This window comes from Chionomys nivalis, chromosome 2 (genome assembly GCF_950005125.1).
Source record: "Chionomys nivalis chromosome 2, mChiNiv1.1, whole genome shotgun sequence".
Classification (NCBI taxonomy): Eukaryota; Metazoa; Chordata; class Mammalia; order Rodentia; family Cricetidae; genus Chionomys; species Chionomys nivalis.
In genome coordinates, this window is record NC_080087.1 from 136,084,310 (window position 1) to 136,103,904 (window position 19,595).

General features: G+C 37.2%; 1 protein-coding gene across 29 annotated transcripts in view; it reads right to left on the reverse strand.

Moving 5' to 3' along the window:
- Positions 1-19,595, reverse strand: part of Abi2 (abl interactor 2) — a 98,307-nt gene that overhangs the window by 37,444 nt on the left and 41,268 nt on the right. For 15 of the 29 annotated variants that reach the window (XM_057761577.1, XM_057761589.1, XM_057761588.1 and 12 more), the window contains exons 2-3: positions 14,632-14,799; positions 6,088-6,264 (exon numbers count right to left, since the gene is read on the reverse strand). In XM_057761577.1, coding sequence (XP_057617560.1) covers positions 6,088-6,264; positions 14,632-14,799 — 345 coding nt within the window. Of the gene's footprint in view, positions 1-4,130; positions 4,149-6,087; positions 6,265-14,631; positions 14,800-19,595 lie in introns of all 29 variants that reach the window. The other 14 variants (XM_057761575.1, XM_057761587.1, XM_057761574.1 and 11 more) reach the window with 1 other exon arrangement.

Sequence of the window (19,595 nt, forward strand, 5' to 3'; positions counted from 1 at the left end):
TATATATATGGCAGATTCTCATTATGAAGCCCTAGCTAACCTATGGAGATCAGGCTGGCCTTGCATTCACAGAGATCAGCCTGTCGCTGCCTCCCAAGTGTTGAGATTAAGGATGTATACCACCAAATCTGATCAATTTTAAGTTTTATGAAAATGAATCTTACTCATATCAGAGTTCTGAGGCTGTCAAAATTAACTCTGACTAGGGTAGATATTTTTAAGTTCTAAAATAATAATTATTACTTATCCAAATAAGCAAGAAATAATATATCAAGCAATAAATTCTTCAAATGAATAGCCCAGTGAACAAGTTGTGTGTGATGTTGAAACAGTATTTAATGACAAATGGTGCCTTTGAAATGTTATTATTTTAAAGTAAAGCATTAGGAGTAAATACGAATCATCAACAAATGAATAACCCTGTCATCGCCTTCTTTAACAAGCAGAGGGTTGTGAATTTATCTTTAAAATGTCAAAAGACACTTCCAAAAAGTCAATTCACATTGGAATAAAATTGTATAAGTAATCTGACAAATAACCTCTATAACTTTTAAAAACAGCAAGTTTTAATTTATGATACCACAAGATTTAAGTTGTAACTAAAGTCCTTTAAGCTCAACCTTAAATAACATAAAACCCAAAGTTACTATAAGTGATGAGGGAGAAGTGAACCAAACACTAAACTACGATTCAGTTTGCTAGAGAAGGAAAAGGAGCAAGAACAGAAAAAGAATAAAAGAGAATTTTATTCTATATATGGGATAGCTAAGATACTTGAAGATAACCTTCCAACTATAATTTGGTTTAGATTTCAATATGCAAGGTGCTTTTATTTAAATTGCAGTACCTTCTCTAAGTCTTCAAATATACCCTAATAATAAAAGCAAAATAAAATTTTAGTTAAAATTTGGTGGGCATATATAAACAAAAAATGAATACATTTTATAATCTATAAAATCCTGAAATGATTGTATTTGTTTGGTTAATGAGTTGGATGAGCGACAAATCACTTAAGAACCTAGGTCCCTGTAATGTCCAAACCACCATGTTTTATTCATCACTGACACTATATTAGCATCTTATTAAGCTAAGTTTATCAGAATTTTCTCAAGGGAAATTTCTCTGTGCTACATAAAACAACAACAAGTATAGAGAATATGAATACAAAAAATTAATAGTAAGAAATGACAAAAACACGTTCTTTATAAAGGCAAATTTAAAACTATAATTGAATATTCATATCTAAAATAATCTCTTCAAAAATTCTTTACTGAATAGGTATCATGATACTAAAAGAAGCTGAGGTATTTTAGAGAACATATTTCCTGACAATTAGCAAAACATCTGACTAAATTACCATGCGTGTTGTAGGAAACACGTGCGAGTGTGCTTGTGTGCATGTACATACCATGTCAAAAAGAAAAACAAAACTGCATCCATTTTGTCATAGTACCTCCTCCTAAAATATGTGTGTGCATACAATGCTGCAACCAATTTATAACAGTAATTCCTCTTGATGTACACATAAATGCATGTGTGCATATGTGAGTGTGCATGTTTATATACGCACATCTGCAGGCACATGCATATACCACAGAGTACATGTAAAAGTCAGACAAGAACCTTTGGGTATAATCCTTACTGTTTTTCCACCTTGTGTGAAACAGGATCCCTTTGCTGCTGAATTTACCAGCCTACCTGGTGAACAAACTTCTGGAGGTCCTCGTGTCTCCACCTTGCATCTCCCTGGTATGGGATTACAGTTGTTTATGCTATCATATCTATTCATGTACACTTGATGTTCACTCAGCAACAAAACAGCTAACGAGGTTACCTTTCAGAATATGCTTCTATCATTAAGTAACAAATAACCACAGGGTCCACTGCAAATGGAAAGGGGGTTTCATCCAAGTCTGGCTTGATGAACTGCTGGGTTTAACTGGAGTTACAGAAGCATGAGAGAGGGGTTGCTTACAGAGCATAACTTACAGGCAACTACACCACCCTCCAGAACCTCCTCTAGAAGTTGTTAAGCACTTGTTTATTCTTGAGGAGGATAAGAACCTGGTGAGCAAACTCCAGGATCTACCCCTTGAGCTTTCTTCATCATTCCAAGAGAGGTGTAGTGAGTCTAATCTTGTAAGGTCTTATATGGATAACCGTAACTGCTGAGTCAACGTGGCAATGGATATCTCCAGAGTTACACAATAGAATGTTTCATAGAGAAAACGGAGCTGACTGTAAACAAAGGGGTGGTGGAAAGAGGGAAGGGGAAAGTAAACAAGATCAGATCTGTAATTTTATCACTTGGAGGTTGAGACAGAGGATAGTAGTTCAAGGCTAGCCAGCCCCAGTTACACAGTAAATTCAAAGTCAGTTTGGAATAACATGAGACCCTAACAAGAAAGGATCTGGAGATGGGGGATGTAGAATCAGTAGTTAAGTTCATACTTAGTATGCTCAAAGCCCTGGGTTTGGTCACCTGTCTTTTTTTTTTTTTTTTTTTTTTAGAAAAATACATTTAAATACAGAGAGAAAGAAAGAAGGCTATGAACAATTTTATCTATATATATGGATTACAGGAAGAGGGAAAATAGGCAAAGCCCATAATTTCCTGTCTAGCATTATCCTTTGCTATAGTACCATGTAGTATAATTATTAATTATATTAGTGAAATCCTTAGAGATTCTAGTATGAAACGTTTTGGTTCAAAGAGGAAAAGCATTGAGGCATCTTACTGGGATCTTCCTAGGACGCCTTCAGGGAACCTATCTCTTACATGAAAACAGATATTCAAGGTGAAGAAAGAAACACAGCCCAACCTGGAGAAAAAGCACGGAAAGCGGCTTCCACAGGCTAAGCATTAAGAGAAGAGGTTGGCCCATTTCTGTGTGTCTTTCTTCTGGGCATCGCTATCACTTTGTAGGTGAATAGACCAAAACCCAAAATTTGAATACTGCCTACTTTTTTTTTAGTCTATTTCGCTGTAGTTTAGCCATTTGAAACAGAAGGAACCTCCCCACAATTTCACAACCCTAGGTTACCAACACGGGAACGCTTAGAGCCTGTTCTCCAGTGTAACTTTATTTTTCTCTTGTCAGATCTACCTGCCATGACCAGGCAAATTTTTATGGCCATGGTTAATTCTAGGTAATACAGTCATCCTGTCTCTTGCTTACACTAACTACACTCAAAATACGGCAAACTACAGAGTAACAACAAAAACATATTTGAAAAGAAATCATAAAATTTGAGTAATAAAAAAATGCATGATAAATGTGACGAAAATCACTTTAGTGACACTGTATTTGATAGGCTTCTTGAGTGCAGTCGAAATGCTTTTCTCGTGTATCCTTCAAAACACTAAACTATAACACAAGTTACAACAGGAAACAACACTCTGCTTTGTTTGGGTGTGGATTTATTTATTTATTTATTTTGCTTTGGTTGGTTTGGGCCTTCTACTTGCTAGGCAAGTGTTCTAGCACTGAGAGATACCTTCCAAACCCTATTTCTAATTCTTAATTTGTATTTTTTTAAACATTATCATAAACTTTGTATGTTGTGCATACAAAAAATATTCACCTTTAAAAAGACTTGAGCTTATATTGAAATATATTTTATACAACTATTTTAAAGGACTTTTTGTAAAATGTACTGCAACTTAAAAAAGCATATGATATATTTTTGGTTTATAATTTTTTGTATTATACCATATAATTATATAATCAAGCCACCATTTATAGAATAAAAGGCTTTTACACAGGGGAGGGTTAAATAAAGCATATTAGTTGGCCCTCCAATCAGTAACAAAATTTCCACATTTATCAAGACCCAGATAATTTTATCTCATAATACTTTACTACAGAATAACATATTTCAATTTTATGAAAGTACCCATTCATTCAGAAAATACTTACTAATTACCTATTGTGTGTTCAGTACTGTTCTAGGCACAAAGAACAGGGCAATGAACAAAACAGACAACAATACCTACCCTCAGGGAACATGAAGACAGACAACAAAGTTGCTAAACCAAAATAAAGAGAACTAATTTGTTGGCTTTACTCCCCTTATGTAATATTCTACATAAGAACACAGAATGGAAATACAGCCCTGGAATCTCTTACCTTAAATCTAAGCAACCACTTAATGCATTAATGGAGCAAATAAAAGAGGTAAGGAAAAAAAGCATTGAAAGGTTAGTTGGAACTTCAAGATGTGAAGACAAAAAAAAAAAAAAAAGAAAACAAAGAAAAACAAGTTAAGCAATCAGCATTAACAAAATAATGTTCCAGTAGATCGTAGAAAGAGTGGTCAGAGCAGAGTGTGCCATGAACAGGACTTTCATTGATGACAGTAAGACACTACTTTATTCAAAACTTTAATTCCTGTAAAGAGTTCTTCAGATTAACGACCACTAAAACTAAAGTACAAACAACAAAGGCTATAATCCTAAAAGAAAAATATTTTATTTCACAGATTAAACAAGAATTACATGACAGAATCACCTTTTATTATATAAATAGCACTAATTTTATATTACAAGTATCTTCTGGCATCAGATTCTGGTAGCAGTCTACAACATTCTATTAGTAGCTGTTAGTCTTCAACAAACTTTCCCCAAGTTAAATAAATTACAGTTTTAATTAACCATTTAGTTATATATCCTATTTTAATATGTTTTAATTAGCCACTAAAATATATGCATGAATCAACTATAAAATTAAATATCAAATTCCAGATAATTATGCAACTCTGAATAAGCAGGGTGTGGAAGTGCACACCTTTAATCCCAACACTCTGGAGGCAGAGGCAGGCTGATCACTGTGAGTTCAAGGCCAGCCTGGCCCGCACAATGAGTTCCAGGCCAGACAGAGCTTAAACTGGGGGGCTAACGGGGAAGAAAAGGAAAAAAAGAGAGAGAACTAGAGTGAAAGGAATGAGAAAGGAAGGAAGAGAGGCTGGACGACAGTGACTCCTTTAATCCCAGCACTTGGAAGGCAGGGCAGGCAGATCTCTGAATTCAAGGCCAACCTGGTCTACAGAGCGAGTTCCAGGCAGTCTCAAAAGCTACACAGAGAAACCCAGTCTCAAAAAAAAAAAAAAAAAAATCAAAAAACAAAAAACTGAAATAAAAGTTGTTAGATAAATTAAATTTATATTTTATGTGTATATTTTATGTGTACAAAGATAAACATTAAATTTGTATTTACTGACTTCTGGCCAAAATGGTGATATATGTTTTATATAAATAGATTTATATCAGAAAATAAAATATACATGAACTACACAGCTTCAAGATAGACATATGTGTATATTTATTTAAAGTCATACTTGTGTTTTTCTACTCACTACTGAAATATAAACTGTAAATAATGTACTCAGCTGCAGCTCTAAATTGTTTCCAGGAAGTACACTTTTACCCAGCTGTGGTGTTAGGTGTCTTAAATGCTCGTGCTACAACACAGGCTTTGTGTATGAAAAGCTTATAATCTCCTGCTAGGCCACATCCCGATACGCCATAATTTTGATCATGGTACTTCATATACGTACTAGATACTCAATTATCTTTAAAAGATGGCCAAAATAAATAATGTTACAAATTTAAAAGCATTGGAAATAAACAATAATTTGTAACTTTTATCTACACTATTCCTATCCAAAAGGTTGAAATAAAATTACCCTAGGAAAAAATAAAGCAAGTTCATGTTTAATAACATGCTGTTCTGAAAACTAATAGTAAAAGTATGCTGATAAATTTCTGATATAAGAAAAACATTTTAGTAATATGCTGGATGGTTTTTCTGCCATATTAAATCATTAAAAGAATAACACAACTATATCATACTTTATCTGATCTATGGAAGTTACCACCATAACTAAACAAATCTCATTGAAAGATGACTGTTTCTGAAAACACAACATTAAAAAATCCTTAAGAACACAATAGTTAACAGTAGTAAGCAAAAAGCAATCTTCACAACTGTGTCAAGATTTGTTTCTTTAGGAAATCAAACAAACTTTAATTTTCTAGGGTTCCACTACAGACTGCTACTTTTGAAAGCTTGTAAAAACTACACCTACCTTTACCCCATGTCCAATGTCATCTAGAATTGTATAGTCAATGGGTTTTCGAATATAACGAACTGGTCGCTCAAGGTTAGCTGGTGCAATAATCTTATGGGTTCTTGAAGTATTTTTATTGGTAGTCAAAATACCAATTTCTCTTCTTGCAACTTTCTCTTTATGAATATCAACTGTCTGCAAAAGAAAAGATAACACAAAGACAGCTCTGGTACCCAATAAATAATAAACACCTGGAGATTTAACATTGTTTCATACACATTTCATAAACTATCTTCTCTATAGACTACTGTCTTTATTCATTTTAACCTAATGCAAGGGTTGCCAAAGTATACCCTCAGTTCTAATCTGGTCAACCACCTGATTTTTATAGGCCACACGATAAAAGCACAACTTAAAATGTGCATGTGTACAAGTGTGCAGGCTTGCAAATGCACACATATAGGCACTTAAGGGTGTATGATCACGTGAGGGTTGTATATGTGCATGCTTGTACATGTGGAGACCAGAAGTCAACCTACGTCCACCTACATTTCTCGGTCTCCCACTGAGAAACAGGTTTTGCTGATTTGTCTAAACTGGCTAGCCAACAAGTCCCAGGCATCTGCCTGTTTCTGCCTCCCTGAACTGCAATTACAAGTGCACATCACACTCATCTGTTTACAAAGGCTCACCTTAACCCAGCACTCAGAAGGCAGAGGCAGGTGAATCTGAGTTTGAGGCCAGCCTGGTCTACAAAGAGAATACCAGGACAGACAGCACTACTCAGAGGAACCCTGTCCCAAAAACACAAAACAAAACATATGATCAAAGGCTAGAGTCAGGGAAACAAAACTTCACTGAGGCCTGATTCAATGCCAGTATCCAACCACCCCCCAACACACAAAAAAAATCAATTTGACAGAAAAGTTTGTTTGCTTCAGCAAGTTGTTTATAACACAACGCTGACCAAATATTTCATTAATATTTATCAAGTGCTCACAGAAACATTATTTTGTACAAATGATATATACTTTTACATATAGTCTTGTATTATCTGCTAACAAAGAATAAAATTCTCAGGAAATTTAAACATTAATGTAGCATTTTACATAACAAGCTGTGATTTTGTAATCTATAAACAACAAGTATTTTTAATGTAATAAGAATGTGCTGGAAGTGGTGGCACAAGCCTTGAATTCAGGACTGGAAGAGGCAGGTAGATCTCTAAACTGGAAGCCAGCCTGGTCTACAAAAAGTTCCAGGACAGCCAAGGCTGTCACAAAGAGAAACCCTGTCTCAAAAACACAAAAAGAATGTAAGTACCATTTACTGTTCCTTTAATCATATTTGCTATTATGTGTGATGGGTAGACACAAACTACAACACTTCCCACTCTGAAAACAAGCAAAACTGTCTAATGTTACCAAACATCTTATGAGAGTAAACCTGCACACATCAAAAACCAAAGGTCTAGAACTTCTGATTCAAACAATCGTGACTACCTATGCTGGCTGGATTTTTCTTCAACTTGACAAGAGCTAAAGTCAACTGAGAGAAGGTAACCCCAATTGAGAAAACCTTTAGGACATTTTCTTAATTAGTGATTGATATAGGAAAGCCCAGTCTATTGTGGGTGGTGCCATGCCTGGATTGGTAGTCCTGGGTACAATGATCACTGAGGTTTTCAGCAATCACCTACAAAGCCTATAATCCCGGCACTTAGGTTGGAGACAAGAAGATCAAAAGTTCAAGGTCAGCCTTCACTATATGCTGATATCAAAGCCAACTCCATTACATAAGACCCTACCCTTATTTTTATAAGCCCTAAAATGCAACAAACAGCAACAAAAGTAATATAATAAATAACACCAACCCATACTTATCATCTAACCTTAACTGCTATCAACTTAAAAGGTTTTTAGGGGCTGGAGAGGTGGCTCAGCAGTAAAGAGCACTGCCTATTCTTCAAGAAGACCTGTGATGCCAGGCGGGGTGGCGCACGCCTTTAATCCCACTTGGGAGACAGAGGCAGGCGAACCTCTGTGAGTTCGAGACCAGCCTGGTCTACAAGAGCTAGTTCCAGGACAGGAACCAAAAAAAGCTATGGAGAAACCCTGTCTCGAAAAACCAAAAAAAAAAAAAAAAAATTAGAAGACCTGTGATTAATTCCCAGAACCCACCTGGCGGCTCACAACAGTCTATAAATCCAGAATCAGGAGACTAGATATAATCTTCAGGCCTCTTGGGGACCAAGCTTGCACAAGGTATATAAACATACATGCAGACAAAGCATCCATACATATAACACAAAATTTGATTTAAAAATGTTTTAAAGGATATTTAGTGATGTGTTTTCCTGAAATGGAAACATGCTTTCCTGAGATCAAGCGACAAGCTCTCAGTTATCACTTTTGTCTTCTTAATACAACTCTGAACCTTTGGAAGCACAGGTTCCATAGTAATGTTTACAAAGAAACTGTTTGTGGTTAAAAACATAACAGCTTTATCCTAGAATTCTGAAGTTAACAATTTTACTAAAACAAATTTAGAAAAGGTCTCAGTAAGAGCACTTACCTGTGGCAAGTACATGTTCAGCCAGTGAGCAAAACCAATGCAGTACAGAGCTCTTAACAGCGCGACTATTGCTACAGATCCTGTGGACTGTCACCACAACTGGGGAGGACTTAAATATATACTCTCTCACAGATGCCTTTTAATTAGTTTTTCCAGTTTCCATTACTGCTAAGTTGGTGTTGCATGCTGCTGGTGTCCCCACCCAACACATCGACACACTACCAAAACTAGCTTCCCTTTGCTAGAAAGTAACCATCCTGACTCCTAAAGCTCCTTTATCCCGAGTCTCAGCCCCACATCTCCTTCCTGAATCCAAGTAACATGCTCGGAACCCAGCACTGACAGGAAGGCACTATATAAAATATTTTGGTTTAGTCAGGCACATAATTAAAAATAAAATGAAGCCAGGCAGTGGTGGCATACACCTTTAATCCCAGCATTTGAGAGACAGAGACAGGCAGATCTCTGTGAGTTCAAGGCCAGTCTGATCTACAGCATGAGTTTCACGACAGCCATAGTTATTACCAAAAAAAAAGTCTCAAAAAAAATTACTTTTATCCACATATTGTTGTTTTCTATTACCACTGATTATTTAGAATAAACCCTTAATGAATAGCTACCTCAGCTGTCCATCAGTGCAGGAAAATAGCTGCCCATCAGTTACAGTTGATTAGCTAAATTTAGTGTTTTTTTAAAATATATTTCAACTAAGAATTTAATTACTCAAATCACAAATATGCTCCAAACTAACCATCTTCCATAAATCAGCTATTTGAGAAGCTAACAGGGTGCCAGTGAAATGACTCAGCTGTTGTGAGATATTCTGATCACACTCAAGACTGTCAATAAAGTTTATCTTTGAATCAGAGGGCAGAGCTACTAAGCAGACCAAAATTAGCCATAGAGGTTTAGAGGACCAAAGACAGAGAGAGACACACAAGAAGTAGTAGGGTGGGGCTCAGAAAGATTCTCACCCCCTTCTGGACTGGTCACTTCTCCACAGCTTCTCTGATCACTCAGATTCTTACCCCAATATTTGGCGCTCAAGTTTTTACTGATAAAGAATAATTAGATAAATACTTCATCTGGCACCCAACACGGGGCACAAGATCATAATGCAGCAGCTCCCTGCTGGCTTTGTAGTCGCCAGAATCACCAACAAGGCTAGCTTTCCCTTCCTCCTCCAAGCCCTCTCTGCTAAAGCTGGGATTTTCCCATTGCAGCCTCTCTACAGCAGACTCCAGCTGCCTCCTGCCCCCTGCCCCAAACTCCACAGGTGGCTAGGTCCCAAATCCCACCAGAGTTAGCCCCTCACAGCTGGCTAGCTCTGTCATTCAGGTGGCCCTATGCCCTTGCTTCTCTTCCGCACATCCCCATGTCCGCTTTACAAGCCATTGGCTCCCTCTCCCTGTGGGTTGCAGGCTTCTCCTGGTTCCCCATAGATGGTTTAAAATGACAAAATTAAATGAAGGGATGTTAGCCTCAGGGGACATCCTGCAGGCAATCATGTCAAATTTGGTACAATCATTCCATGTCAGCATTGGGGAAACTTTCCACAAAGCAATTAAAAGACATATGCTCATTGTGAAAAACCATACTGCTCTGGAAGAAAGACAGCTTCATCAGATAAAAAAAAAAAAAAAAAAAAAAAAAAATCAGAAAGACCATAAAACAAGTATTTTTGCAAACTCCTATAAATTGCAAAGACCAAAACTAAAAATACAAATAAATGGCATTGTGATTGAAAGTTTATTAGACCCAGGCACAGATGTAACAATAAGTTCACCAAAATTTTGTCATCCAGATTGGCCTCTTCAAGTGGTAAATATTCAGCTTCTAGGGATTGGAACTTTATCTTGGGGCAAGATGGTTTGAGTCTATACAGCCACAAGACAGATAGGAAAATTAAATCCATATATGGCCAACATAGTAATAAATATGGGGTCATGATTTGTTACAACAATGGAAAACCTAGATTAACATTCCTCCAATGTCAGAAACAAATAATAAAAAATGCTTCTGAGAAAAATATTAAAAGATATTATCAAGAATAGTCCCCAATCATTTTTGTACATAAACAAGACACAGCAGCTATTCATCTTTCAAAGGTACCAACAGCCCTACCTTTAAAATGGTTAACTGTGGGTGGAACAAAGGCCTTTGATATCAGAAAAATACAGGCATTAGAACAGCTGATACAGAAACAGCTAAATGCTCAACATATTAAAGAATCAACCAGCCCTTAGAATTCTTCTATAGTTGTCATTAAAAAAAAATCTGGAAAATAGAGATTAGTAACAGATCCAAGAGCTATTAATAAGGTAATCCAACCAATGGGCTCTTTATAGCTTCAAATTCCCTTGTTTTCATTATTACTTAAAGGATGGGCTATTATAGTTATTAACTTGAAAGACTTCTTTTTTACTATACCTTCACAAGAACAGGACAGAGAAAAATTTGGCCTCATAGAGCCTACATATAATTCCCTATCTGTTATTAGTGGAAAGTTCTTCCATAAGGGATGTTAAACAGAATTACCTTATGTCATTATTTGTACAACAGCTGTTGTAAATAATTCATAAACAGTTTCCCAATCTAAAATTTATCATTATATGTGTAATATCTTACTAGTTAATTCAGACTCAGATACCTTAGAAAAATTGTTTGAAGAGGTAAAGAAAATTTTGCCTTGTTGGGGATTACAAATTGCTCCTGAAAAAATAGAGGAGAGTCTATTAATTACCTAAGATATAAAATAGGCTTACAAATTCAATCAGAGAAAGTACAAATCAGGGAAGATCAAATACGAACTCTTAAAGACTTTCAAAAATTGCTGGGAGATAGTAACTGGCTATGGCCCAAAATTAGATTGACAACTCAAAAACTAAGTAATTTATTTCAACCATTACAAAGTGATAAGGATTTACTTAGTCGAACAAAATTATAAGCTAAGGTTGATTGGCTTTGGTAGAAAAGAAATTACAAGATACACATGTGGATTGTTTATATCTAGAGCTTGATTGTATTCTGGTTATTTTACCTTCTATGTATTCTCCCACAGGAATTCTCATGCACAGAGAAAATAATATTTTAAAATGGACATTTCTGCCACACAAACAGTGCAAAAAACTTAAAGACCTATTTAGAAAGAATCTGTATTGATTCTGAAAGGGAAATTAAGACTTCATCAATTAGCAGGAATAGACCAAGCAGAAACTGTGGTGCCTTTAACTAATTACCTCATTATGGACAGAAAATGAATACTGGTGAAGAGCTTGCAGTAATTTTTTTGCAAGAGATTAGCAACAAATATTCCAAAAGAAAGAGAACTAATTGGATCCTTCCTCACATTGTACAGCAAACACCAATTCTAAAGCCCCTACATTCTATGCTGATGCAAATAAATCAGAAAAGGCAGGCTGTAAGCCAAGAAATCTAAGTAAAGTAGCTCAAAGCCCTAGGATTCTGTTCAAAAGTCAGAATCATATGCTATTCTCATGGTATTATTAGATTTTTGCAAACCTCTTAATATAGTTTCTGACTCAATATTCAGAAAGTTATTTTACATATTGAAACAATAGAACTTATTCCAAATGATTCAGAATTAACTTTGCAATTTATTCAATTACAAGAAATAATCAGAAATAGAAATCATCCCTTATATCTAACACATATCACATCCCATACAGGTCTACCAGGCCCTCTAGCACAAGGTAATGATGAAATTGATCAGCTATTGATGGGAAATATGCCAGAAGCCTAAGCAGACAAACACACCACCCAACTATCACCCCTTGACTACAAAATGCTAAGGACAATTTCAAAGTAGTTAGCCAAGATGGTCCAGCCTCATAGACTACTCTAGCCAGGACTTCAGAGAAGCCCCGCACCTTCCCATCACACCAAGACTGGGCAGCAGCTAATTTTCCCAGGACTTGATTAATAAAAACCCAGCGACAGATACTGCAGTTCAACCCGAAAGTCAGAAAAGCAAAACAGCCAGCCACTGGCTCTTAGCTCTACCTCAGTCTGCAATGGCAATCCTGCCTCCAGGAATCTCAGAATCAGACTGTGGTCCACCTGCTGACAGTATGTTGTCCAAACTGGACAAGCAGAACACAAAAGAAAGCAACTGACAAATTTTGCCAAGACAAGGAAGAACAATTCTTCAAAATTCCTGTTTCACAAAAAAAAGTCTGTCAGATAGTCTAGCCCAAGGGTCACAGAACATATTTTTATACAGCCCACAAACTAAGAAGGGGTGTAAGACTTTTACAAAGTTGTCAAAAACACAAGGATGTATACACATGCATCTTAAACAATATACCCAGTAAAATCTTATCCCCCCCTACCAAAAAAAGATACATGTGTTTAAAAGAGTAGTACAATAAGATGACTGTGGCCCACAATACCTAAAATATTTACGACTTGTTCCATTTAAATTTGCCATTACTGTTCTGAAGTAGTTCCTAAGTATCTGCTTTCTAAACACACACACACACACACACACACAAAAAAAAAAAAAACTTTATTTTACCGAAGTTTTCCGAACTAGAGACAATTTGGTGCTAGAATATACACTCAGAATACAGGAGGCCTTTAGGGTCAATTCTTGGCACAAAATAATATTCTCCCAAACTAAAGATCAAACTGTATTAAACTGGTTGTTTTAAGCATAATTTTAGGAAGCTTTAGGAGCTGCTTGATGGCTCAGTGGCAAAGTGCTTTCTATAAGAGAAGATAGTTGACTTCAGATCCCTAGGACCTTTATCAGAGCCAAGCACACCAAATACCTGCCCCTCAGAGCTGGGAGTTTAACACAGCAATAAAGCCTAACATGTTCAAGAATCTAAGTTCAAGTCCCAACACTACTATGGTAGTTTAAATAGAAACAGCCCCCAGTCTCATATCTGAATGCTTATTCATTAAGGAGCAGCAATACTTGGCAGGGATAGGAGGAGTGGCCTTGTTGAAGTAGGTCTGTCCCTGTTGGAGGAAATGTCACTAGGGCGGGCTTTGAGGTTTCAAAAATACTGAAGCCAGGCCCAGAGGTTTCTTTGCCTGCTGCTTATGGATCAAGATACACAATTTTCGCCAGGCAGTGGTGACCCACACCTTCAATCCCAGCACTCAGGGAACACAGGCAGACAGAGCTCTGTGAGTTTGCGGCCATACTGGTTTAGAGAGCAAGTTCAGGACAGGCTCCAGGCTACACAGAGAAACCCTGTCTCAAAAACCAAAATAACAAACAAACAACAAAAAAAGAATTATCAGTTACTCTTTTCTACCATGTCTGTCTGCTTGGCACCATGCTTCCTGCCGTGGTAACAATGGACTAAACTATGCGCCAGCCCTAATTAAGCGCTTTCCTTTATAAGAGTTGCCATGGTCAGCTAGGCAGTGGTGGCGCACGCCTTTAATTCCAGCACTTGGGAGGCAGAGGCAGGTGGAGCTCTGTGAGTTCGAGGCCATCCTGGTCTATAAGAGCTAGTTCCAGGATGGAAGGACAGGCTCCAAAGCTACACAGAGAAACCCTGTCTCAAAAAACAAAACAAAACAAAACAAAAAATGCCTTAGTCATGGTATCTCTTCACACTAACAGAACATGGACTAAGATAGTCACCAAAAAGGGGCTTAAAAAAAACCCTGACAAGAGAAAACTTAAATTAGCCACCAAGCTAACAAGTCTATCTGTAAAGCTGTAAAGACATAAAACCTGCCAGAAGATTTTTTTTTCTAGGAAAAAAAAAGGTAAATTTTCACTTTCCGAGTGATTAAGTTACCTTGGCAACTGAGTTTTAATAAAATCCATCAAATTTACTTTGCTATCAAACTATAAAAGTAATGACATCACAAAAAGAATCATAAAAGAATACAATATCAAGTTTTATTTTCCAAACAGCACATGCATTAACTTGCATAACAAAGGCGACTAGTCAACAGGCTGTGTGTTGCTCATAGACAAATAGAAAAGTAACAAGGTCTCACTTGCGAAATATGATTGATTGAAGATTCCATCCTCCGTAATTGGGATGCCTGGATATCCAGCATCTGTAGGACATTGTTGGCCAAGGTGTTTATCAGATACGCAACACTTGCTAAGGATTGGGTTGTGTAGGCTTTGGTTTCTTCTAGGGCTCGCTGCTTATCTGATGACTAGAGGGGGAAAACAATGATCATTAATTTAAAGATAATTCACTTCTAGCAAACTAACTTATTTGCCTGAAACCTTCTGTTACTGAACCTATACCAAGCCAAAAACACTCTGAAAATCACTGTTGTGCAAATGCAAAAATTAAATGATTCAATGAATTTACTGGTATTTTCAAGTTAACTATACATCTTTGTGTAAGTACAAATAAAATCCTGTAACGACTACTTTGAGCAATGGCAGCATATACATACACATCTTCCCAACTCCATCATTTTGGCAGCACTGGTGTGAATGTATAAATTCTACCGGCTCTACTCTCCGAAACCTGATTTTCTTTCATTCTCACACAGAAAATGTCTGTCTCATAAATAAAATGGCTGTTAATAAAAATGAATGTTGCTGTGGGCAGGATGTCATGTTGTATACCTTTAATCCCAGCACTTGAGAGGTAAAAACAGGTGGATCTCTGAATTTAAGGCCAGCCTGGTCTACAAGAGCTATTTCCAGGACAGCTAGGGCTGTTGAACAGAGGAACCGTGTCTCGAAAAACCAAAAAGAAAAAGAAGAAGAAAAAGAAAACTACAAAAAAAATATGTATAGAAGAAAACCCCACAGTCTACATTATACTCTGATTGGTTTTGTTTACTGGGGATTCCCTATAAAATTTAAGAGTATTCCAGTTCTGTGAAGGATACCATTGGTATTTTACGCACTGAACCAGTAGATTGCTTTAGACAGTGATGATGACATTTTAATAATACTCTTCTAATCCAAGAGCTCACTGGCCAAACCCCAGCCAAAAAGGTAAGGTTATTTTTCAGTGAGAACACTCTGTCTCAAGTCAGTAAGATAAAAATCAAAAGAAGAAGATACCCAAAATCTTCTACCAGCATCCATACCCACACATATAGTGTGGGTACCTCTCCAAACTCACGTGAATGCACCACACACATACATATATATAACACATATATTCACACAACACACATATACAAGCATACAAATACCACACATACACACAAATTTCACATATATAACTGTAGCATGAACGATTAAAAACCCAGAGTCAGATATAGGGGTTAAAGTTGAAGATCTAGAGAAGCAGAGCAGTAAGCCACTAGAGAAATGCTCAGACTGAAGGGGCGATTCTGACTGCCTAGACTGCAGTGTTCTCCACCAGACCTCAGACTCCACACTCCAGTGAGTCCCTGTCTCTCTCCCTTTATATTCCTCTCTCTGCCCAACCATATCGCTACTGTCTCCACCTCCCCAGTGCTGGGGTTAAAGTGTGCAACTCCCAAACACTAGGATTAAAGGTGTGTGCCACCACTCTCTGGCCTCTAGTGGTTTAGCAATGCATTCTGATTTTCAGCAAGATAATTTATTAAAATACAAATAAAATATCACTATAATAAGCATACCAGACATACATACAACACACATATGAAAAGTGAACACATATGCATACACCACACATATCAAAACACATAAAATACACAATACACCATAAATACAACATAGATATGCAAAGTACATACACTACACATATACCAACACACATACATATAGCACAAACATACATACAGCACATGCACACACAAAAAGGACAAAGAACAAAAAAAAACAATTTTTATTTTTAAACTTAAAAAAGTAGCTAGGCATATATGCCTTTAGTCTCAGAATTCAAGAAGCAGAGGCAGAAAAGATCTCTTTGAGTTCAAGGCCAGCCTGGTCTCCACAGCTAGTTTCAGGACAGCCAGGGCTAAAGGGAGACCCTGTTCTCACACACACACACACACACACACACACACACTCATGAGGAGGGAAGGAAGGGAGGGAAGGAGGAGGAAAGAAGGGTTGTTTGGGTTTGGTGGGTGTGTACTGCTACGGCACACATATGAAAGTCAGAGGACAACTTGTAGCAGTCACTTTTCTTTCCACCATGTAGGTCTCAGGGATAAAGCTTGGGTTATCAAACTTGGGGGCAAGTGCTTTTACCCCCTGAGCCATCTCACCAGCCCCTAAAGACAAGTTTCTCTTCTTCCCCAGCTATCACTCCCAAGCATTGAATTTAGAATACTTCATCTCTTAAAATTCTCCCAATCCACGTTTCTGCTTATATTACTTTGTACACTATAACACTTCAATATATCTGTAACCCATTATCATCTTCCTTTAAAGCAATCTTCCACTTGTGCTGCTAACAACACTATTCTCTCACCTTGGATACAACTCTCTGCATTGCCCACCTATCCATTTGCCAAAACTTCCATTCTATCTGGGTTTTTCGTTGGGGGCATACTACCCAGATATTACTCTAGTTATCACTTACCAGGATTTCTGTACTAATTTCCAGGACAGAACATAAAGTCTTAAGCATGGTTTATAAGTTTCTGTTGTAGGAATTCCTTCATCCAGAAGCCTTTAAGTTACTACCCCACTTGGGCATGGCCTCTTATACTATAAATGCCAATGTAAATCGCACGAGCCCTCTCTTCTGGCTGCTAGATTAGGTTCCTGTTTCCCTGTTCGTGAAGAGGACTGTGATCTGCAAGTCTATCCCTAAATAAATAACCCTTTATCATACTGAATTCTGAGCTAGTGTACTGGGACTTCTTTTTAACATCCATCTTCCTCTGGAGCCCACATGGAACCCAACTCCACACTTACAACGTAGACTGGTCTAAAAGGCCCAAAAAGTCTGTTGCCAAAAAGGTTTCCCACCCCTGATTGCCTACTAAGTGATTTTTTTTGCAAAACCCCACCACAGTGGAGCTAAGCATGGTGATTCAGGAATTTGCCAGGCACACACACAATCCTGCTCCCCCAAACCACCACTTTCACTGTGACTTGGGCAGCTTCCAGTTTGTGTTCCCAGCTCATGAGCTCTGGGCTCCTTCTCCTTGTAGAAAATTGATTTAACTGCTTTTAATTTGTCAAGCAAAGCATATTTGTGAGTATTTAACCAGGCACCAAAGCAGGAAACAAAAGCAGTGGGCAATACTGTTTGTGCTGCCACTGGTCACACTACAGCCCACAGCATCTCTTCGCCATGTGGCTGCAACCGCAATACTTGTTAGACAATAAAGATTATTACATCTTCAACAATTTATCAAAATTTCATAATAAAGATAACTATTTGATTACTAAATAAATCAATAAACTTGAAAGTTTAGTCCAGGAATTTAGTGATCTTTTTATTTATGCTATGGATTGTATTCTGTAAGGCTTATATGGTTTTTCTGATACAACCATTTATTGGATATTGGGACTAAGTTTTCTTTTGCATATTATATCCTTAAGAGAATGGTTTGAACAGAGCCAAGAATGAGGCACTTTTGGAAATGATACATTCTTTTTTTTTTTTTTTTTTTTTCTTTTTGGTTTTTCGAGACAGGGTTTCTCTGTGGTTTTTGGAGCCTGTCCTGGAACTAGCTCTTGTAGACCAGGCTGGTCTCGAACTCACAGAGATCCGCCTGCCTCTGCCTCCCAAGTGCTGGGATTAAAGGCGTGCGCCACCACCGCCCGACCTGAAATGATACATTCTTTACAAACTAGTAATGAACAGCTAGCTGACAAGATTAATATCATCGAATATCAAGTTACCTGAAAAAATTAATAATACTGAAAAGGATAACATTATTTTGACAAACAAAAATCAATCCATGTCAAAGGGTACTGAGATATTATCTGAAAGAATTCATACTGTTGAATTTGACAATCAAAATCTGGTAAAAACTTATGATAGGCTAGCAGATAGAATTTCTCTCCAGGATGGCAATCTGCACACTATCCAAATAATGTCCAAGGATAAGGTGTTATCTTTAAAGGAAAAACTTCAGACCTTGGAATCACATGTGCAGAATGAGGACCAAAGGCTAGGTGCCACAAAGAAATCACTAGAAATATATACAGGCCAGGAGATTCAAGCTTTACAAAAGACAGTAGTAAAAAGATTTGAAAAGATTGAGGAAATTGTTGGAGCTGATGAACAGGGAAAGAAGGCACAAGGACAGGATTTAACATCACCAGTACCTGTCAGAAATGACTTACCCACGATTTTAGCTTCCTACCCTTTAATCAACTCTGAAAAAGCAACAAGTTCTAAAGGCTCAACAGGATCCAAAGAAGGTAGATGGATACCTATAGGAATGAATGATCTAAAAGTTATTAAACAAGCAGTAGTAACTTATGGCTTTGCATTCAGCATTTGTTAGAGAGATGGTAAAAACATGGGCTTCTAACACTAAGGCTAATCCACAGAACTGGCTTCAATTAGTTTCAACAGTCCTGGAAGATGGGCCCCAATTGCTGTAGAAATACTATTAGACAGAAGAAATTTTAGAATAGGCAAAAGCAATAGGACTTGAGTCTTCCCAAGGTCAAATTCTTGGCGAGGGCACTTATGCTCACCCACAGGCTCAAGTTCTTTACAATGAATAAATCTTGCCCCCATGCCACAAAGCAGCCTTAAATGCTTGGTACAGGATGCAAGAACAAGAAAAACAAATTGGAGCATATACCAGGGTTAAATGGGGCCAGACAGAACCCATTAGTGATTTTTTACAAAAATTAACTAAGGCTGTACAAATAGGAGTAACAGACCCAGATGCTAGATGAGTACATACTGAATCTCTGACTTTTGAAAATGCCAACTTAGAATGCAAATACATATTTGGGCCTTTAAAGGTTAAATCAGCACCAATGAATGAATGGATCCTGCACACAATGATTGTTGAGACATTTGACTATAATACTGAATCTTGGGGAGGAGAAGCAATTTCTAAAGGTGTGAGGA